Below are 22,321 nucleotides of genomic sequence, written 5' to 3' on the forward strand. Positions count from 1 at the left end.
GGCAGGGGGCACCACATATTCAAAATTAGACATGAACCATGCCTATCAGCAGGTAGAGTTGGAAAAGGACTCTAGGGAGTTTGTCACCATTAATACACACCGAGGATTGAATTAATACACACGTCTAGCCTTTGGGGTCTCCTCGGCATGTGCTATTTTCCAAAGAAAGATGAAAATTTGCTTCAAGGATTGCTCCATGTTATCGTTTACTTTGGTGGCGTATTGGTCACAGGACTGATGACAATGAACACTTAGCAAATCTAAACGAGAGAAGTGCCTGTTCCAAACTAAGGAAGTCGTTTACTTGGGCACCAAGGTTAATGCACAGGGTCTGTATCCTGTGGAAGAAAAGGTCCAGGCCATTTGCGAGGCACCTGACCTGAGGAATACCACAGATCTTAAGGCTTTCTTAGGCATGGTAAACTATTATGGCCGATTCCTCCCAAATCTCTCGATCGTGCGGCCCTATTGTATGGCCTGCTTAAGAAGAACCAGAAATGGAATTGGCAAGCCCCGCACCAGGATGCCTTCCTGAAAGTGAAGTGATTGTTAAGATCGTCGACCTTGTTGGTCCACTTTGACCCTGAGAAGGAATTAATTTTAACATGTGATGCGTCCCCTTATGGAATAGGGGCTGCCCTTTCACATCGGATGGTGGATGGCTCAGAATGATCCATTGGTTATACATCTAACACACTCAGTGTCGCGGAGAGATGATATTCCCAAATTGAAAGAGGGTTTATCTATTGTGTTCGGCGTCCGGAAATTTAATTATCTTCACAGTTGCCTTTCCCATATTATATCCGACCACAAGTCTCTACTGAGATGATTTCAAGATAAAGCAATACCCCCTATCACATCGGCTCACATCCAGAGATAGGCACTAATATTACACACCTACAAACACACTTTTGTTCACTGTTCAGGTCGTCAAATCGCACATGCCAACACACTAAGCAGCCTTCCCCTGCCAGCTAATAATGGGGAGACTCCGATTCCCCAGGAACTGGTCTTAGTGCTAAATTTTCTGGATTCCTCCCCCGTTCAATTTAGACAAATCCATGGGCAGAAAAGCCAGGACCCACTATTATCTGATATTGATGAGCAGGTCTTGAATGGTTGGTCAGGTGGATCTAAATCCAAGGAGAAGAAGCCCTATTCTGATCTCAAATATGAACACTCCTGCCAGGATGGCATATTACTCTGTGGAGCAAGGGTTATCGTGTCCCCGAGGGGGCAAAGGTCATTATTAGCCAAGCTACATAGCGCCCGGGCATTAGCAGAATGAAGGTGCTCACACACAGCTATTTGTAGCGACCAGGCATGGGCTTGGATATTGAAACCCTGGTCAAAAGCTGTCCTCAATGCCAGCAGGTGCAAAAGCTCCCCTCCCCACCCTGAGCTCCATTGCACCCATGGGAATGGCCGGGGAGGCCATGGGTGCGCCTCCACGTTGAATACATGGGACCTATCTTGGGCACAATGTTCCTTTTACCGATTGACTCCCACTCCTAATGGACGGACGTCTATGAAGACCACTTTCCCATGGCGGCTGCCACCATAGAACGTTTGCAGCAGAGTTTTGCAGTGCATGGGTTGCCGGAGGTCCTCGTGTCTGACAATGGGACCGCTTTTACCAGCGGGGAGTCCCACAGGTTCACGACTCTTAACGGCATTTCCCATACAAAACCTCACCCTACCAGCCAGCAACAAATGGCATGGATGAGCGGGCAGTCCAAACCTTTCAATCTGGAATGAAAAAGATGGAAGGGGATTCCATCAACACGAGATTGTCCCGGTTCATGTTCACATGCCGGACCACGTCACACACAATGACTGGCATTGCCCCTGCAGAACTACTAATGAAGAGACGTTTTCACACATGCCTGATACTTATCCAGCCGAATTTAGAGAAATTTGGAGAAAAGCCAACATCAGGAATGATGGTCATGGTCGCAAAAGAACTTTCACGGTGGGAAATGGGGTCCTTGTGAAGAACTTTGGAGATGGGCCCACCTGGCTGTTAGGCAAGTTGAGTGCAGTAACTGGATCCCTCTCCTATAATGTATCAGTAAACGGCCAAATAATTAGATGATACATGGATCATCTGCGCAAAAGAACGCCAGCCCCACAAGAAGAAATGCTGTCTTCAACTATGCTTGAGCCCGTTCCGCAGGTAGAGGACAATTCACATGATTTGGAAGTGCTGGTGGAGCCTGTGGGACCCGAGGGGGTTGGGGAGACAAACCTGCCAATTTCCACCGAGCAACCTAGTGGACAACCAACCCCTGAAAAGGACGTCTCGGAAAAACCAGCCGAGGTTGTTGAACTGCGACACTCAGTGCGTCTGAGAAAGCCTCCTAGGAGGCGCACTTTGTAGATGGTTATTATGTAAATAGTTCATGTTATTAAGTTTGTCAACTGTATTTTTTCATTACGGGGGAGGGATGTGGAGTGTCATGTACCTTTAAGAGAATGCAAGTGGACTAACCATGAGATAGCACTGACCAATCACTGTACAGTGTGGGCTACTGGTTAACTGTAAGTCTGGAGCCGGAGGTGGTTGCGGGAGCTTGCAAGGATTTGGTGCTCTGCCTTCTGTTGCAATAAACAATCAGTTTGTTCTTAGGTCGGTATCTCTCCATTATTGATAGCGAGCATCAACAAACAAGTGCATGTGAAGGCATGCAGTTCGAGTTTACTTGACGAGTGAACTCAGACTCAAGACATAAAAGAAACCTGCAAAATTGAGTGAGTTTGACAGGGTAGATGCTGAGAGATTGCTTCTGCTGGTTGGGGAATCTACAACACAAGGGCACAGTCTGTGGATGAGGGGCTGATCATTTAGGACTGAGATGAGGAGAAATTACTTTACTCAAACAGTTATGAATCATTGGAATTCTCTGCCCCAGAGGATTGTGGATGCTACATCATTGATTGCAGTTAAGGCTAGGATAGACAGATTTTTGATCTCTCAGGGAATTAAAGGATACAGGAAGTGGGTGTGAAAATAGAGTTGAACCGTAAAGGCAGCCATGATTGTATTGAATGGTGTTGGGGGCTCAACAGGCCTTCTGGTCTAATCCTGCTCCTATTTCTTGTGTTCTTATGGTCGTCACTGGAGCAGTTCACTTCGTGCTGCTCTCCTGCCTTTTCCCTGTAGCACTGCACGTTTTTCCTTTTCGGATAGTGATCCAATTCTCCAATGGAACACGTTCTATCTTATGTTGGTTGAAGGAGCGAACTGCATTCAAACATATTCTCCTGCTTATTGTCCTCTCCCCCACCCATGAGGCACGAACCAAATAGGCGAAATGCCAATTTGATCGCAGGACCAACTGAACTGAACACCAAGTGGCTCAGAGTCAACAAAACCTCATACCTTCCCTCTCCCCTGTGCTAGACACCAGCTCTGATAGTGAGGCCTGCAGACTCTATATAACCTATATTGCTGCCCCCAATTCTCCTGTATTCGCTGAACGCGGGCGTCTAAAATACAGCTAGATTAACCATATCCCTTCTCAATTTCAGTTGGGAAGTCAGTACCTTGGTCTCCTTTCTCTTGATGAGGAAATGCTGCTGTGTGGCCTGTTAGAGACCTATGAAATTCGGACACATTTTAATTGAGTAAACACAGAGTGGCCAGGATTTTCCGGCCCCGTTGTGCCAGGACCCACAGTGGAGGATGCTGCAAGCCAGGCAAAAGTCCAGCGGCATTTGGCAAAACTGGAAGATCCTGGCAGTGGGCGGGGCTGGAAAATCCCGGGCATTGTTTCCACATGGGGAAGAATAAACCTCAAGGTCATTAATAATAAGACAAGGAAGCAAATAGGGAATGTCGAAGAAAATTCTTTACACAAGGAATGGAGAAAATGTAGAACTCATGAAGCAAATATTATAGATGCCTTTTAAGAGGAAGCTGGCTAAGCTTGAGAGAGAGATGCAATTAAAGGGTTAGGCCAATAAGAGTTAGACAAGGAAGGATGGGGACGAGGTTTGTGAGATACATTAATGCTGGCAGAGACTGGTTGTGCCAAGTGACCTATTTCTACACTCTATTTCCTATAGAATTCCAGGTCATTTCTTTAAAGCTGTCGCTCAAGTGAAAATGCAGCTTAGAAGAAATTTCTTTTACACAGCAGTTTCTGAAGCATAGAATGCTTGACCACAGGGTTGAGATAGGAATTACTACCTCATTCAAGCAAAAAGTGGGTAAATATTTGAAACAGAGGGAGATGCAGAGCTATGAGGAGAGTGGGGTTAGATTTGGACTACTCTAGCAAAGAGCTGGCACAGGCACAGCGGGCCAAATGGCCTCCTTTTGCACTGTAAGCTTCAATAAATTGACAGTTTCCATTGAAAATTGTGGCAAAAATGACTGCATAATTAGCTCTCCTAATCACATTATTCCCGACAGGGTATTGCTTTCAGCATTGATTTGTTAGTTACAATTTTATCATTTAAAACTCACCAGCTAGTTTCAATGTTTCTGCAATCAGCATCGATGACATACATATGACAGTGACTTCACGCAATAGAGTTGCTGCATCCAGAATTAGACAGCAAACTGGAACCGAAGAAAACAGAATCATAGAGTGCACACGTGTCTGTCTGTGTCTCTCACTCACTCACACACACACAAAAACGCACGCGCGCATGCACACAGACAGACAAATACTGATCCCTGCCTCCTCTTCTGCCTCTGGAGAAATCAAATTGTCAGGGACAGTCCAGGAAAGGTTTTCCTGCTCCTGTGCTTGGATTATTGGATCACCTGCACAGAGCAAATACAGGAAAATCAGGAAGTTAACTGTATTTGCCAGGTGATCCAACAGTCTCAGGAGCAGGAACCTTTTCCCCACTACCTTCCTCTACCGAGGTTGTGGTCCCTATGCGAGCATGTAGGTGTCGGCCATGGCTCAGTTAATGCCACTCTCACCTCATAGTCAGCAGATTGTGGGATTGACTCCACTCCCGGAATTTCAGCCCACAATCTAGGTAAGCACTTCATTGCAATACTGAGAAAATATGGCACTGCCAGAGGTGCCATGTTTTGGTAGAGATGTTAAACTGAGGTCCCTCATTCCTTTTCAGGTAGCTGTAAAGGATTCCATTATTTTAAAAGAAGAGGAGGAGAATGTTCCTGAAGTCTGGTACAACATTCATGCTTCAAACATCACATAATACTACTTGGTCATTTATCTCATTAATGTTTCAGGGACCTCGCTGCTCAATTTAACCATGCTGTTTCCTATTTCATAACAGGGACAAGAGCTCAAAAAGTAATTTATTGGCTGGGAAGTGCTTGAGGTTGTGAACGGAGGTATAAAAATACAAGTTTGTCCATACAATTTGCAGTGCGCTGCATTCTCAGCCTGTCTTCTATCCCTATAGAATTAATCACTGATACACCCCATGTCATTCACAAACCATACTCTAGAGCATTATAAAAAATATGCTCAAATTATAAAAATAGGAAATGGCTTTCCAAATCTCACGTAATTAACGTCAGTCCTTCTCCCAGTTTGCTCCTGGTCGCTTAGATAGTGAAATTAAGTGGTGATTAACCTAGTTTTGGCCTTTCTCTTAATTACACATCAAACTTTAACTATAAACATGTTTTACTCTCCATCAGTCCAGTCAGTATTTGTTTCACGACATTTACAGCATAGATGGAGGCCTTTTGGCCCATCATATTTCTGCTGGTTCTGGCTTCACCATTTAGAGCTGTTAGCAGCAACATCTTTTAGACCCCAATCTTGGGCTGTGGAGGGTTCATTATTATACTGAGGACAGGCAGTAAAGATGTCCACCCAGCAATAAAATTTGAGAGCGGCAGCCTGATCCTCCAGACAGAGAACCACAGGCTGACCTAATGACTCAAAGCAGAAGTATCAAATCCATTTCTTTTGGTGAGCCTGATCTGATGTTCTAGCACATGGCATAGGCCACATTCAGCACAAGTTATTGGGAAACACTGGGTTAGAAATAGGTAGAATGGCAGCATCTCTCACCTGGCTCCACAGTACAACTGCTGGACACTGCCAGTCCACACTCAGGACCATCCTGCATTTTTCTCTACCTACATCCCAAGATTTTACCAGAAATGAAGCAGGTTTGGATTTGAAATGCAACATTGAACAAGTTAACTCGCCACCCTCTCAACTCTCTCTTCTCTTCCCCTCACTGCCTCCATCTCCCACAATTGACCTTGAACACTTCAATAGTGCAATATAAATATAAATATTCTGTAGATTCTGGAACAGTCCCGGCAGATTGGAGGTGGCAAATGTAACCCCATGATTTTAATAAAAGCAGGGAGGGGAAAAAACAGGGAATTACAGACCAGTAGGGTAAACGCTAGAGTCTATTATCAATTATGTGATAACAGGGCACTTAGAAAATATCAACGGGATTAGACAAAGTCAACATGGGTTTATGAAAGGGAAATCATATTTGACAAACCTACTGGAGTTTTTTGAGGATGTAACTAGCAGAATAGATAAGGGATAACCAGTGGATGTGGTCTATTTGGATTTTCAGAAAGCTTTTGATAAAGTCCCACATAAGAGGATTGTGCAAAATGAAAACACATGGGATTGGGGTAATATATTGACATGGACTGACAGTTGGTTAGCAGACAGGAAATAGAGAGTAGGAATAAATGGCCTTTTTCGGAATGGCAGGCGGTGACTAGTAGGGTACTGTAGATCAGTGCTTGGGCCCCAGTTATTGACAATATATATCAATGATTTGGATGAGGGAACCAAATGTTTCCATGTTTGCTGACAACACAAACTAGGTGGGAATGTTAGTGGTGAGGAGGATGTTAAGGGGCTTCAAGGTGATTTAGATAAGTTAAGTGGGTGGGCAAAAACATAGCAGATGCATTATAACATGGATAAGTGTGAATTTAGCCACTTTGGTAGGAAAAACAGAATGGCAGAGTATTATTTAAATGGTGATAGATTGGGAAATCGTGATGAACAAAGGGACCTGGGTGTCCTTGTACACCAATTATTGAAAGCAAGCATAGAGTTTCAACAAGCAATTAAGGCAGCAAATAGTATGTTTGCCTTCATTGCAAGAGGACTTGAGTGCAGGAACAAGGATGTCTTACTGCAGCTATACAGGGCCTTGGTGAGACCACATCTGGAGTATTGCGTACCGTTTTGGTCTCCTTGCCTAAGAAAGGATATACTTGCCATAGAGGGAGTGCAGCAAAAGTTCACCAGACTGACTCCTGGGATGGCAGGATTGTCATATGATGAGAGATTGGGCTGACTAGGCCAGTATTCAGTGGAGTTTGGAATAATCTGAGGGGATCTCATTGAAACGTCTAGAATTCTGACAGGGTTGGACAGACTGGATGCAGGGATGATATTTCTTCTGGCTGGGGATCCAGAACAGGGGGTCACAATCTCAGGTTACGAGGTAGGTCACTTAGGACTGAGATGAGGAGAAACTTTTTTCACTAAGTGGATGGTGAACCTGTGGAATTCTCTACCACAGAAGGCTGTGGAGGCCAAGTCACTAAATATATTTAAGAAGGAAATAGATAGATTCCTGGACTGTAAAGGCATCAAGGGGTATGGGTAGAGGGCAGGAGTCTGGCATTAAGATCCATGATTAGCCATGATCATATTGAAAGGTGGAGCAGGATCTAAGGGCCAAATGACCTACACCTGCATCTATTTTTGATGTTTCTATGTCTGAACTTACTTTCGGTCTCCAAGATCTTATTTAACCATTTTATGGCACAAGCCTTCGTAAACGTCAATAATGCAGGTAGTATTAGCAAGAGACTCAAAAGCACCAACAGGAACACTGTGAGTTCATCAGCTCCTATTAAAAGAACAAAAAACAAATACAATTACATATATTCATTAATTAGAGAAGAAAAAGTGTTGCCATTTAATTCACCCCCATGCCTCAATAATATGTAGCACGCAAACGACCATACATGATGGCATTTATGACTCCATGGAGGAGGACTCAATGGCAATGTTGTGTTCTTTATTGATCAGGTGTACAGACAATATAGGGAAATGATCAGTAACTGCACGCCATGCCAGCATTCCCCATTTCAGACCACAGAGAGCTAACAGCCCCCAAGGGGTGGTAATGTACAGTAGAGGTGCCACAACTCTGCTAATGCTCACACACTGATGGCCGGATAAAGTGCATCAAGTCTGTTGACTGGAGCAGGACGGCCTGGACTCTTAGTAATCTTCTCTATGTCGGAGGACACTGCAGTGTTACTGAAATGTGCTAACTTTTCCAATTGCCGCAAGTCAGTAACAACACACTCCTGCTTTGGCAGAATATCCAAGGCAGGCCTGAAATTTATTCCATGGTGGGCAGAACATTGACCTGCCATCTTGTGCACTCCAGGAGAGCTTCAACAGCTGATAGTATTATAGAGGCGTGAGGCCAATAGTTAGCAGCATTGCCTTCTGCTCCCTAGTCATTAGAGATATAAATAAAAACAGGAAATGTTAGAAATACTCTGCTGGCCTGGCAGCATCTGCGGAGAGAAAAACAGAGTTAATGTTTCAAATCAAATATGACTCTCCTTCAGAACTCAGTTGCTTTCGCCATGGCAATGCCTTAGCCAATCAGAGTTGGCTTATCAACTTATCAGCACCATTTTCTCCTGTAGTATAAATTGTGATTGTTTGAAATTTGGTATTCTTGTGTTTGTCCTGATGGGTGCAAGATGAAAAGCTTTAGCAACATGTCTCTCTTTTCAGCAATATGTCAAAGGAACGGTATTGAAGAAATACAATTGTCAAGTAGGAACAAAGAAATGGGAGCCATTTGCTTTACCTTGAACCCGCATCCAACACACACATGAACCGATTAGAAGCACAAACGAAAGCACTGGGAGAAACCGCAAGACTTTGAGTACACCTTCAAATAACCGAGGACCTGGACAATAAACAAATTCATAAACATTATTTGAGCAAATGATACTCTCACATTCAAATTAATTGCTCCATACAAAAGGAGCAGAATTCAAACTGTCACATTTAAATGTTTCACAGGCTCTCTTACTAAATTGAAACGTTTTGAAACTAACAACAAAAATGGTGTTATTATCATATTTCTCACTTTCTATTTGTTCTTGAATGAGTGAATTAATTTTACCGGCAAAGGCAGCAGAAGCGAGAGTCGTCAGTGCAGCAATGGAGAGTCCTATTGTGTAATAATGCAGCTCTGGAAGACCTGAAATATAAAAATGTATTTGAAGATGATGTTATTTTCAAACCAGATTACAGACAGGTTCCTCTTTCACCTAGAAATGTGATGATCAAAGGGCTGAATTTTCCCGTCGGTGAGAAGGGGGCGGGGCCCGCTCGCCGATGCGAAAGTGACGCAAATGACGGTGGGGGGAACCCCCGACGTCATCCCGCCCCACTTAAATCTTCAGGAAGGCGGGATCACAGCTCGATCAGCTGTCCGCCCGCAGACCTGTCAAAGGCCAATTGAGGCCATTGACAGGATAATTAAAACAAATAATGGACCTGCCCATTCAACACTGTGGCTGGCGAGCAGGCCAGGAGCCCCGGCGGGACAAGGAAAAACATCAAGCCTCATCCACCGGTGGGATGAGGTTTCATGTCGGTTTTTAAAAAGTTTAATTAAGTTTTTGTGCACTTTATTAACATGTCCCATCTCGTGTGACATTGTCACATGAGGGGCACATGTTAATGATATTTTTATTTTTCTATTTTGAAACTTTAAAACCTTTCAGCGATCTCCCTGAGGCACCACTTAGCCTCAGGGAGATGTGCGCTCTCTTGCGCGCATTCGGGAACGAGCACTCTCTCGGATTTGGGGAAATCCCCCCTGTCCCCCACCCACCCACACAGGGAGTGCATAGCGCTTCCCGTCGGGCGTCAAGCTGGGCCCGCCCAGTTAAAATGGCAGCGGGGCCCATTTCGGCGGCGGCATTCGGCTGCCCGCCTGCTGCTGAGTCGGTTGGGCCTGCCCATCAAGGGCAAAATTCGGCTCAATGTCTTATTTGTTGGCAAAAGGACACTTCCCACCAGGCACAGCTATTACGCTCAAGCACCCCTACATGCCATTCCTTCCAAGCAAGATATCACACACCGAGGGGAGAAGAATGGAAGTGAGGTGTGGGAAGGCTGCGCCCACTTCTCTGAATCTTCCATGGAGGTCCTGCCGAAGGCTGCAATGGACCACAGTCAAGTTTTGATCCACGTAGATGGGGACAAAAGAGGCCAGCCTCCCAGAACAGGCAGCCAAGGCTAGAGGTGGTGGAAGCAGTGAGCAGGAATATGGGACCATCAAACCTGGACTCAATGCCACAAAAGGTTCATGACCTCCTAAGTGTAGTAAAGGTGAATGGCATCCCATTTTGAGATATCAATCCTCACACTCAGACTTTCCCAGGATTTTCGTGCACATAGTGAGGTGCACATCACAAGCATTGTAACTAATAACAGACAGGCTTGACTCACCGTAAATAGCCAGAGAATATGAATTGTTCTTCTTGCTAACAGTGTCTTCCACGGTGCAAATATAGATCCCACCATCTGATTTCATGGCTTTGGAAATAATCAACTTGCTGTTGTTTTGCACTAACTGATAACATTGGCCATTCATTATCACTTTGTTATCTTTCCACCACTGAATGGACCTCACTCCCCCTGCAGACACTTGACAGATCAGTTCAATGGTGGTATCTATGTAGGTAGAATTACTGAAGATCAAAGGCTTTGACAGTGGTTCTGTGGGAGATAATGAATGATCAGGTAAACAGTTCTGAGCATGAGGTCATCATTCCTTCACATTATGCTGGTGCAGTTAACTAACAAGAGCTCTGATCATTGCAGGGTAAATCATTATATTTCAACATGGTGCTAACTTCGGATGTCAAAATCTTATCACAAAGACTTTCTACCTCCAACATCACTTGATTTCATCCCTGCTTCAACCCAGCTGCAGCTGAAATTCTCGTCCAATACCATTCCAGCCCCAGACTCCATGGCCAGGATTTTACAACCCAGCTATGACGTGTCTCCTCCCAGTGGATGCAGACAGCCATTTAACTCCCCCTTCAGTTCAGCAGGGCATTAATATCTCGCCGGCCAGGAGGGGCCATCAAGTCCTGGCCCATGTTACAATTGTGAGGCTTATAAGATTAACATGTTTTAAGACTATATCTTTTGGTTTATAAGATTATTATAGTTTGGGTAAATGAAGGGGCTCATGCAACATATGTGTTGGAGACTGCCCAACTTAAAGTTGGGTGGTTTAATTGTCAAAGATCAAATGGAAAACTCACATTATTTATTGAGGGGGACGTGCCAGGTATTTACACTTGAGGATAAATGACCGATGTTTCTAAATCGGCAATGAGATTTAATTCCCCTAAGACCCAGAAAGGTTAATGATATCAAGCTGTAAACAGTTGTGCTGGACCATGTCCCTTTGTTTCTAAGATGAAAGGCAGTTGTGATCAGAGATAAATGATTAACATCTCTGTTTGGACACAAAACAAATGTTTTTCCATTGCCATGCGGAAGACAGTTATGGAAGGCATTTTTAGATCAGGTTACAGGCTTCCCTACAAACCCAGAAATATTGGACAAGGGCAGTTGCAGTTTTGTCTGATGTGGTCTCCAGCAAACTGAGAGGAGCAACGCTGAAGGACTATACAGTTATCCAGGCTTGCACCTTAAGCAGAGAAAATGCTGACCCAATTGTTCACCACACGGAATGTGGGTGAGATTTCAGTTTGAAGACTGATTTCAAGAGTAGTTAAAACAAAGCTGGAGGGTTTGCCTAGCTAGAGCTAGCCTCAAAATTCCCTGGAAAACTCTCACTGTGGGAGATAGCATTGGGAAAAGAACAGAATTTGGAGCTACGCAACACTTTGGATTGCTTCCAGGAGAATTGGATGTCTACTTAAGAGACAGAATAACATAACAAAACTGGTGATTTTGGTTGTCAGTAAAAATAGAAAGGGGCAAATTCTGTTCAGTTCCTTAAAGTATACATTGCCTACGAAAAGAAAGTAGTATTTAGTCAATAGTGTTTTTCTTTTGTCATTTGACAAAATAGAAGTTCTTTTAAAATGTGAAATCTTGGCATGTCAACCTTTTGGCTGGTAACTGGAAATTCAAATTTTTCGTTAAAATTTAACGGTCTCTAAGGAAATTGTAAGAGTCCACTTTTCCAATGCTGTCCTGGCTGGCTTCCCAGCCTCGATATTTCAGCTCATCTAAAACTCTGCTGACCATACCCTCTCTTGTACCATGTCCCAGTCACCCATCATCCTGGCCCACACTGACCTGAATTAATCTTAAAATTTAAATTTTCATCGTCATATTTAAATCCCATCACCTTTACCCTTCTCTATCTCAAACTACTTCCACCCCCACCCCCCAAAAATCTCCATTTCTCTCGCTCTGGTCTCTGATGCATGCTACCCTCAGCTACCATTGGCGGCTCTATGCTTTAAGCCACCTATTCCCAAGCCCTGGAATTCTCTCCTTTAACCAAGGTGGACTATTGAAGATTATAGGAGGACAGAGAGAGTTAATTTAATGTGGGAAAAAAAGGCAAGATCGTCTATTTGAAGAGAGAGTATACATTTAATGCAAAGCCATAAAAGGTGTCAGTGAATAGAGATAGTGAGATGCAAGTACATTTCCTGGAAATGCAAGTGCAGGAATATAAAGCAATTACAAAAGAAGACCAAATGTATTCTGGGTAACGGATATAAAGACACACGATAAAAGAGCGAGTAAAGCAACGAGGTCCTGATAAGTCTTTATGAGACAATAAATAGACTCTAGATTAATTGATCTTAGGCTTTGCATTACAGAAAATACATTAAACTCAGAGTGGCGGCTTGGAAACATGAGTTAATAGCAGTAATAATTGGTCACATTCGTGTCATGGTTACATTACTAGAGGAGAAGACCAGGGACCATGAGCTCCAATCTCACCATGACACATTTTCACTAATTCGCTTCAGGGAAGGTAACAATCTGTCCTTACCCAGTCTAATTTACACATGACTCCAGTCCCACACCATTGCAGTTGACTAAATTGTCCTCTGAAGTGGCTAAGCAAGCCACTCACTCAACCAGGTCAACTCAGGATGGAGAATAAATGCTGGCCTTGCCATCAATGCCCACGTCCCAAACATGAATGGAGCAATGAGAATCTATAATGCAAGAACAGGATAAGGAGCAATCCAGCGTCATGGTAACTAATTGGGGGAACAGCCAAATTTTAGTGAAGTGAGAATGTATCTGGCCTTGGTGAATTAGAACCACATTTTGTCAGGCAAAACTCTAATGACATGATGGGCTGCCTTTAAAGAAGAGATAAACTGGGTATCGTTAAGCTACATTCCCATGAGTAGAAAGGTAGGGCAAACAAATCCAGAACTCCCTGGATTATGAAAGAGGGAGGGAGTGGGTCATATGACAGTTGTCAGACAAATAATACAAGTAAGAACAAAGAGGGTTCAGAGGAGAGCATGAATAAAAAGAGAGGGAAGCAGAGAGAAAGAATGAGAAGAGATTAGCAGCAAATATAAAAGGGATTCCAAAAGTCTTCCTTTGGCATATAAATAGTAAAAAAGAGGTGGTAAGAAGAGGAGTGGAGTGGGGCCTATTGGGACCAAAATAAGAGAAATTTATACATGGAAGTAGGGGGCATGCATGAAGTATTTAATTAATGCTTTGCAACAGTCTTTACAAAGGATGAAGATGCTGATCAAGTCATAATTAAAGAGGAGGTAGTCAAGTCACCGGATGGGCATATTAGGAATAAATAAAGTTAAAGTTGAAAAGTCAGTAGTGACTGATGGAGGAGCTTCCATGGATACTAAAGGAAGTAAGGCTGGAAATTGCAGGGGCACTGGCCATAATCGTCCAAAATTCCTTTGATACAGGGTTGATGCCAGAGGACTGGAGAATTGTAAATGTTATATTCTTGTTCAGAAAACGGTATGAGGGCAAACTGAGCAACTATAGGCCAATGAGTTTAACCCCAGTGGTGGGGAAGCTTTTAGAAATGATAATCCAGGGTAAAATTAACAGTCACCTGGATAAGGGTGGGTTAATTAAGGAAATACAGCACCGATTTGTAAAGGCAAAACCATGTTCCATTAACTTGGTTGAGATTTCTAATGAGGGTTGATGTGGTTGGTACATGGACTTCCAAAAAATGCCACAAACAGACTTATCAGCAACGTTAAAGCTTATACAATAAAAGGGTCAGTGATTGCTTGACTACAAAGTTTCCCCGAGTGACAGGAAACAGGGAGGAGTGGTGAATGGTTCCTTTTCAGAGCAGATGAAGTTATGCCTTGGGGTTTCCAGGGGTCACTGCTAGGACCACTATGTTTGTTGAAATATATCAAAGACCCAGGTTTGGAATATGCAGGGCACAATCTGAAAAACTTGAAGATGACACAAAACTTGGAGGTATCGTGAGCTCTGAGGAGGAGAATGATAGACTACAAGCTGCTTTAGTTGCATTTATCCCATTTTATACAGTTTACCTTTAATTCCTACATCTGAAAATTATATACTAAAACACATAAACCACGAACTAGATATTCACAATGAAGGGAGGGATTGTCCAGCCTTGCCCTCTGTCAGGATCGTCCTGTGACGTCAAGAATTTTGGCTGGGCCTCCAAATTTCCCACAATGGGTCCTGCCACAACAGAGTTAGGAAATTCAGGCCAGAGCCTATTATACTTAAGGTTGGGGCCACATTGCTTTACGAAATTAACAGCTAGAAAGGCAAGATCATTTTAAAAAAGCAGTTGGCCTACTTAGCTGCAGAGCTGGAGACGTGATGCCTACACTGCTTAAAAAATACAGCCCAGGGACATGTTCGATTTTGTACGTTCGAGCTAAATCAGTTTTAAAAACATCCGCTGAACCCCGAAAGGCAGTAAAAGCCATTTCCTTCATCAGACCAAATAAGGAATTTTAAATGAGGGATAATTCACCTAATGGTCAGGCTGAGGATATCCCAGAGCAGGTTATGTCATCATGGAGATGGATGGAGCTCAAGTAGGTTGTCTTGTTTCAAATTATCTGTGATTACTTGGGGGTACTCTACAACAGGGCAGCAGGCTAGACCAAAAAGGGGCTGCTGTTAGCAGGTTCTAGACAATTAGGGCTCAAAGAAGGCCTAAACAAAAACAGAATTACCTGGAAAAACTCAGCAGGTCTGGCAGCATCGGCGGAGAAGAAAAGAGTTGACGTTTCGAGTCCTCATGACTCTTCGACAGAACTTGCGTTCGAGTCCAAGAAAGAGTTGAAATATAAGCTGGTTTAAGGTGTGTGTGTGGGGGGCGGACAGATAGAGAGACAAAGAGGTGGAGGGGGGGTGGGGGTGTGTGGTTGTAGGGACTGCTTCTATCACTGCTTGTTTGTCCCTACAACCACACACCCCCACCCCCCCTCCACCTCTTTGTCTCTCTATCTCTCCGCCCCCCACACACACACCTTAAACCAGCTTATATTTCAACTTGTTCTTGGACTCGAACGCAAGTTCTGTCGAAGAGTCATGAGGACTCGAAACGTCAACTCTTTTCTTCTCCGCCGATGCTGCCAGACCTGCTGAGTTTTTCCAGGTAATTCTGTTTTTGTTTTGGATTTCCAGCATCCGCAGTTTTTTTGTTTTTATCAAAGAAGGCCTGTTCGTTGCGCTCAGCACATTGTGTGGTTTGCAGCTCACAGAGAAACTCTCAGAGCCATTCAATGCAGTTAGGGCTCAGGAGAAGTCCTGGGGAGCTGAGATGGTGGTGCAAGGTCGCTGGTTCCATGCTGGAGACAGTTAGGGCTCAGAGAATCCCTGGGAGCCATTTATAGCTGGGTGTAGCCAGGAGGCTGGAGTTTGGAGAAACCCAGGGGCAGTGCCAGCTTAATGAAGCTAGTGTTCTGTGAGAGAGTAGGAATTGTGCTGGGAATTAGAGGCAGGGGAGCAGCTTTGTGAATCCTAGGGAACAGAGTGTCAGGAGAAGAGATTGAACCATTCTTTTCTACTCGAACAGTGATCCAGTTTAATCTTGAAAGAAGACAAATACCACTAATTTGTCTAGTCAGAGAACCCAGAACAAGAGGACATAACTTTAAACATTAGAGCAAGGCCATTAGACACTGAAATAAGTGAAACATTTTATTCCCACACAAGGAATAGTGGAATTCTACTGCTAGAACCTGTGACTGTTGTGCCAATTGAAATTTGCAATACTGAGATCATTACTCGTTTTGTTGTGTAATGGACATGAGAGATAAGGACTAAAAACAGTTAAATGAAGGTGAGATACAGATCAACCATGATTTAATAGAATGACAGAACAGGCTTGACGGGGTGAATGATTTATTTGCACTATTATTCTGTGATTGATCATAAGTAGGAAATGGTTAGTCAGCTGAAATGTTCATCACTTTCAAAGTGGTGAAGTACTGAAAGCACTTACCAATGAGTTTCAAATCTGTACTCCATTTCCAATTTTCACCTGCAATGATGGTATAAAGCCCTTGGTCACTGGGTTTTAAATTGTTTATCATCAGAGACCCATTGAATGTATTAAATTGCAAGCGTGATTTGAAGTGTTCATTTGGTTCCTCTTTTTGGTGATCTCGGTGACCTGGTGCATAATCCAGAATATTTACAGGGTTTCCATTACTGCCATTGAATGTCCATATAACATTACTATTGCTGAGATTATCGCTGCATTCAGGATCCAGTAAAACTGATGAACCAATGACACCAAACACTTCATTCCTTCCAGCTGATCAAGATAAAAGAGCAAATGTAATCGGTTAGACTGTAGCAATACAACACTAACATGTAATTTAAAAATTTATGAAGGAAAGCAGCAACAAACGTGATAGAGAAACAACTCTCCCACCCCTCACTGCACTGAACAGGGCAAAGCAATGGCACATCTCTCTCTCTTTCACACACACTCCCTCCCTCTCACCCCCACAGTAAGGAGGCAGGGTAGCAGTGGGAAGGGTAAGGGAAGAGGCTCCATAGAAACAGCAACCCCTCATTCCTCACCTGGGGACACAGACACTGTCCCTTCCAGAGGAGACCCAAGCCCAAGCAAAGAGGATAAACTTATTGCTTTGGATAGGGAATGATTTGGGAGGTAGGTAACAGAGTAAGAATAAGGGGCATGTCCTTAAATTGGAAGGATATAACAATGGTATCATCCCCCATGGATGTGTATAACTTGACAACCATTATTCCAAGTTCACTGATGGCAATAGGTTGGATGGCACAGCAAATAATGTAGAGCAGAGCAGGAAGTTGCAATAGGATATTGTTATTAAAGATTAAATGAGTGGACAAAACTGTGGCAGGGTGGAGTTCAGTGTGGGGAAGTGAGAGGTCATCTTCATTGGATCTCAGGAAGATTGGAGTACAGAGTATTTTCAAAATAGTGAGAAGCTAGGAAGTATGGATGAGCTGAGAGACTTAGGGGTCCAAGTTCAGAAATCACTAAAAACTAGTCGACAGGTACAAGAAGAATTAAAAAGGATTGTTAGTGCTTAGCTTAAGAGAACTGAAATACAAAGGCTGGAAGTTACATTACAGATGTTTACAGCTCCAGTTTGACCCTATCCACAGAACTGCAATCAGTTCTGAGTCCTGCACCTAAGGAAGGATAAAAAAGCCTTGGGTGCAGCACAGATTCTGGCCTAAATTATGAGGGTAACTGATGGGTTGCATAGACTTGACCTGTATTTACCTGAATATAGAAGACTAAGAAATGATCTAATAGTTGTGTTTACAATGATTAAAAGAATTGATAGTTTCTCCCTATCTATCCTATTTCCTCTGGTAGGACAGTTCAGAACCAGAGGGAAAACCATTGAATTGGAGCCAGATTGCTAAGGGGTGATGTCAGGAAACACCTCTTCACAAAAAGGCTAGTGGAAATCGAGTACTTTCCCCTCCCAAAAAAAGGCTGTTAAAACTCAGGATCAATTGAAAACTTCAAAACTGCGATTGACATATTTCATTAGGCAAGAGTATTAATGGTTAGGGAACCAAGGCAGGTAGATGGAGTTAAGGTTCGGATCAGTCATGGTCTAAATAAATAGCGGGAACAAGTGTTCACATTTGGGAATGATCTACCCCTGTTACCTGGTGCTTCCTTGCGATCAAATACTTCCATGGCACCACCCTCCTCATCTCTAACCTCCTCTAACTCTAACTTTGTCCAAGTCTATCGCTTTGAAAGCACCAATTTTCCTCTAATTCTAGCCTCTCGCATATGCTGAATTCCTCACTGTCAACATCCTATGGGTTACCATTGACCGGAAACTGAACTGGAACAGTCATACAAATACCGTGGCTACAAGACAGGTTGAAAGCTGCGAATTCTGCGGTGAGTAACTCAGCTCCTAACTCAGAAAAGACTGTCCACCATCTGCAAGGCACAAGTCAGGAGTTTGATGGAATAATCTGCCATTGCCTGGATGAGTGTAGCTCCCACAACACTCAAGTAGCTCGACTCCACCCAGGACAAAGCAGTCTGCTTAACTCATACCATCCACCACATTAAACATTCACTCACTGCATTACCGACACACAGTGGCAGCAGTGCGTGCCATCGACAAGATACACTCCCGCGACTCCCCAGATAGCACCTTCCAAACTCGGGACCTCTAGCACCTGGAAGGGCAAGAGCAGCAGATGCATGGAAACACCACCACCTGCAACTTCCCTTCCAAGCCACACACCATCCTGACTTGGAATTATATCGCCATTCTTACACTGATGCTGGGTCAAGATCCTGGAACTTCCTCCCTGCCAGCATTGTTGGTGCTCCTACACCACATGGACTGCAGTGGTTCAAGAAGGTGGCTCACCACCACCTTCTCAAGGGCAATAAGGGATGGGCAATAAATGCTGGCCTAGTGAGTGACACTCAAATCCCATGAATGAAAACAATAAAAAAAAATCCTTCCCCTACCATTAGCAGCTGTAATTTCCTGGGTTCCAAGCTTTGAAATTCTCCATAAATCTCTCTACCTCCTGTAAGAAAACACTTGAACACTACCTATTTCACCAAGTCTGTTTTAATATCTCCTTTTGTGGCTCAGTGTTAACTTCTGTTTGATAAGGATCACATGAAGCACCATATGAGGTTTTAACATGATAGATGCTGTACAGATGCAAGTAGTTGTTGAGGGGAGGGTAGAAGTTAAATGTCCTGGCTCTGCAAACCTTTACATCCTGGAGGAGCTTGTCCACAAGCCCTCCCTGTTGTCATGTCAGGGGGGCAGAAGTGAACTGGAGGTGGGCCTGCCACCTCCTCAGACATGCCCAAGCTGGCTACAGAGGCAGGCGCATGGCAAGGTCAGCAGGTTAGAAGGCCCGCCTCTGTTTACTGGGGCATTGGCCCAGTTTAATTTGTGGTTGTTAGGCCTTCAATCCCATAAGCCAGCCACCATGCCATGCCATGCCATATCTCCCATTCCCTCTCTGTGCCCCCTCATATTCCCATATCCTTTCCATGCACACTCACCCAGTATGCACTAAATACACAACCAATGAGCTATATAACAACATTGGCAAGTCTTTGTGATCCTCATGAAGTGAAAAAAACAGCTACTCAAAAATCCCCTTGAAAAGCATTGCCCTTCCTACCTTCTCAATCAAACATGGGAAATTCCCATTGAGGAAACTATGAATCCTTTCCAAACGAATACACAAGACACTGAAATGCTTCAGGTTTTTACAATATATTAAAACTGTCCATCAAACAAAGCTAGCAATAGCGATGCAAACAGCCTCCTGCTGGGCTGAGACCGTTATTCATTTTGGAACTCAGCCAAGCATTCATAATAAGGTCACCTGGCATCTGTATCAACAGAAGCAGACTGAACATCTGTTTTTCCAGATGGAATCATTATAAATTCTTACCTGAGCTCCAGGAACGACTACCCCGTGAGGGGCTGTGGACACATTTACAACGGGGGCTGCTAGCTTTGGTTGATTGAAAGTTTTATTACCTTCTACTAATGTAATCTTTCTTTGAAGTGGCTTTTCAATGCCCATGTGTATATTTGGACAAGGTTAAGTATTTCTTCAATGGCAATTTCACTGGCTGTGGTTGAATAAAAGTTTTATGTGAAGGGGACATTTTTTTTCCCCGCAAAAGGCATATTGAATGCCTGATTATTTATTTGGGCCCCGACTCCAAGCTGGGGTTCCCACAAGGTTCATGGCAGCTCTGAGGAGCCGTGTGCCTCATTTCCTGGAAAAGCTGGCTCATCTCCATCTAATTTGCAGTGAGGGTTTTAAATGCACACAGATTAAAAAAAAACAAAAGCACAAACACGGACACACACACACACTGAGCCACATAAGGACATAAAAGGGCAGATGGCCAAAAGCTTAGGCAAAGAGGTAGGTTTAGGGAGTTTCTTAAAGGAGAAACATGAGAGGTGCAGGAAGGAACAGCCATCAGTGATTCAAATTAGGGATGTACAAGAGTCTGGAATCGGATCAGAGCAGATATCTCGGAGGGTTGCGGAGCTGGAGGAGATTATAGAGATAGGGAATGGTGGGGCTTTGGAGTGATTATAAAACAAGGGTGAGAATTTAAAAATCAGCCCATGTAAATCAGAGAGTACAGGGGTGACAGGGGAACAGGACTTGGTACATATAAGGGCATGTACAGCAGAGCATTGGATGCCCTCGGTGCTGACAGTAGCGGGAAGGAGAGACACCAGGCCAGGGTCTTTTGAAATAGGCAAGTCTGGAGGCTACAAAGACATGAATGAGGATTTCAGCAGCAGATGAACAAGAGGCGGAGACCGAGTCAGGCGCTGTTACAGGGGCCGAAATAGACCGTGTCAGTGATGGAGTGACTGAGGGGTCAGGAGTTCCTCTCAGGGTCAAGCATTACACCAAGGGTGCAAACAGCCTAGTTCAGTCTCAGGCTGTTGTCAGGGCGAGAGAAAGGAAATTTCTACCCACCCATTCTGGATAAGCAGTCTGACAATTTAGCAACAGTGAAGAGAGGCAGAGCTGGGTGTCCTCAGCACACGTGTAAAACTAACTTTGTGCTTCGGATGGTGTTGCACGCCCAAGGGTCGGGGCAGTAAAATCCCCCAGCTGCAGGGGAATTTCCAGCTCAAGTTAAAGGGAAAGTGACGCAAACGTTACTTGATACAGATGCCAAGCGGCTTACTAACTCTTGGTGTAACAACCGCATCTAGAAAGCTAGAATATCCCAGCAAAAAAATTCCTCTGCTCTGCTGTGTCCCTCTACAGGGGGATGTGACCAACTGCCAGGACCGGCTCACCTTCCCGACCCACCTTCCCACCAACAACCCCGCTTTCCCCTCTATCTCTGTCCCAACCCGCCCGCCATCGCCGCCCCCAGTCAGTTCCTCACCAACTGCACCGAGGGACCAGACGCTGAGGTGGTCGAGAAGCTGCAGGAGGAAGAGGGCGGCGAAGGGCAGAACGGAAAGAGGGAATCCGTACTTCATCCAGCCAAACGAATCCGCTAAAAAAAATACTTAAAAGCCACGGTTCACCGGGGCAGGGCGCCAGCCGCTTTAAAATCTTTCAATCCAACCACTTCTGTGCAGAGCGAGTCTCGAACCAACTCTTTAAATCTTCTTCAGCTCCCTTTGGGCTGTATCAGGAAACAACAGCTGCAACACAACATTCAGGAAAAAACTTCCGGGGTTTGACAACGCCCTGTGTAATTTTCTAAGCCTTCCGAATAAATAATTCCAGAGCCAGAATGATAGGATTGGCAGCTGAATTGCTCCAGTGAGGTTGTTGGGTTGAAAGCTGCACACAAAGGAGGAATCAGGAAGAACAACAAACACACTCACGCTTCCCGGATTCCGGCTACGTCAAAGCAAGGGGAGGAGCTTTTCTGATTCGTTCGTGAGATGTGGACGTCAACTTTTTTTTTGAAAAATATACTTTATTCATAAATTATCTGGAAGAACATTACAAAATATTTCAAAATGACCATCACCAAGAGTGCAATCATGTTCAACTTTTACACATGGATCACGAGCAGCTTCAATCCAATCAATGAATAGTACAGACATTTCAAAGTGGTCATTACAGACAGTCAGACAGTGCAATGATATTGAAGTTATCACCATACATCATGTTGCACTGAGGTGCTTCAAAACAATTATAATACAATTAGCGTTCACTGCATACAATAATTGTGAGCCATACAACCTGAGGGGTCTATACAATTCCCAGTACCTCGGTGCATTATGGCAGAAAGGTCTTAGACAGCGACCTTTCCCCAT

The 22,321-nt window shown here is 44.0% G+C and overlaps 1 protein-coding gene across 1 annotated transcript in view; it reads right to left on the bottom strand.

Moving 5' to 3' along the window:
- Positions 1–21,818, bottom strand: part of LOC121291394 — a 38,130-nt gene extending 16,312 nt beyond the window's left edge. Inside the window, exons 1-7 of the mRNA XM_041212496.1 lie at positions 21,433–21,818; positions 16,489–16,803; positions 10,488–10,757; positions 9,151–9,228; positions 8,830–8,931; positions 7,723–7,845; positions 4,472–4,567 (exon numbers count right to left, since the gene is read on the bottom strand). Of these exons, the coding sequence (XP_041068430.1) occupies positions 4,472–4,567; positions 7,723–7,845; positions 8,830–8,931; positions 9,151–9,228; positions 10,488–10,757; positions 16,489–16,803; positions 21,433–21,529 (1,081 nt within the window). The 5' untranslated portion in view covers positions 21,530–21,818. The remainder of the gene's footprint in view (positions 1–4,471; positions 4,568–7,722; positions 7,846–8,829; positions 8,932–9,150; positions 9,229–10,487; positions 10,758–16,488; positions 16,804–21,432) is intronic.
- Positions 21,819–22,321: the final 503 nt, after the last annotated feature.

This window comes from Carcharodon carcharias, chromosome 19, assembly GCF_017639515.1.
Source record: "Carcharodon carcharias isolate sCarCar2 chromosome 19, sCarCar2.pri, whole genome shotgun sequence".
NCBI classification, from domain to species: Eukaryota; Metazoa; Chordata; class Chondrichthyes; order Lamniformes; family Lamnidae; genus Carcharodon; species Carcharodon carcharias.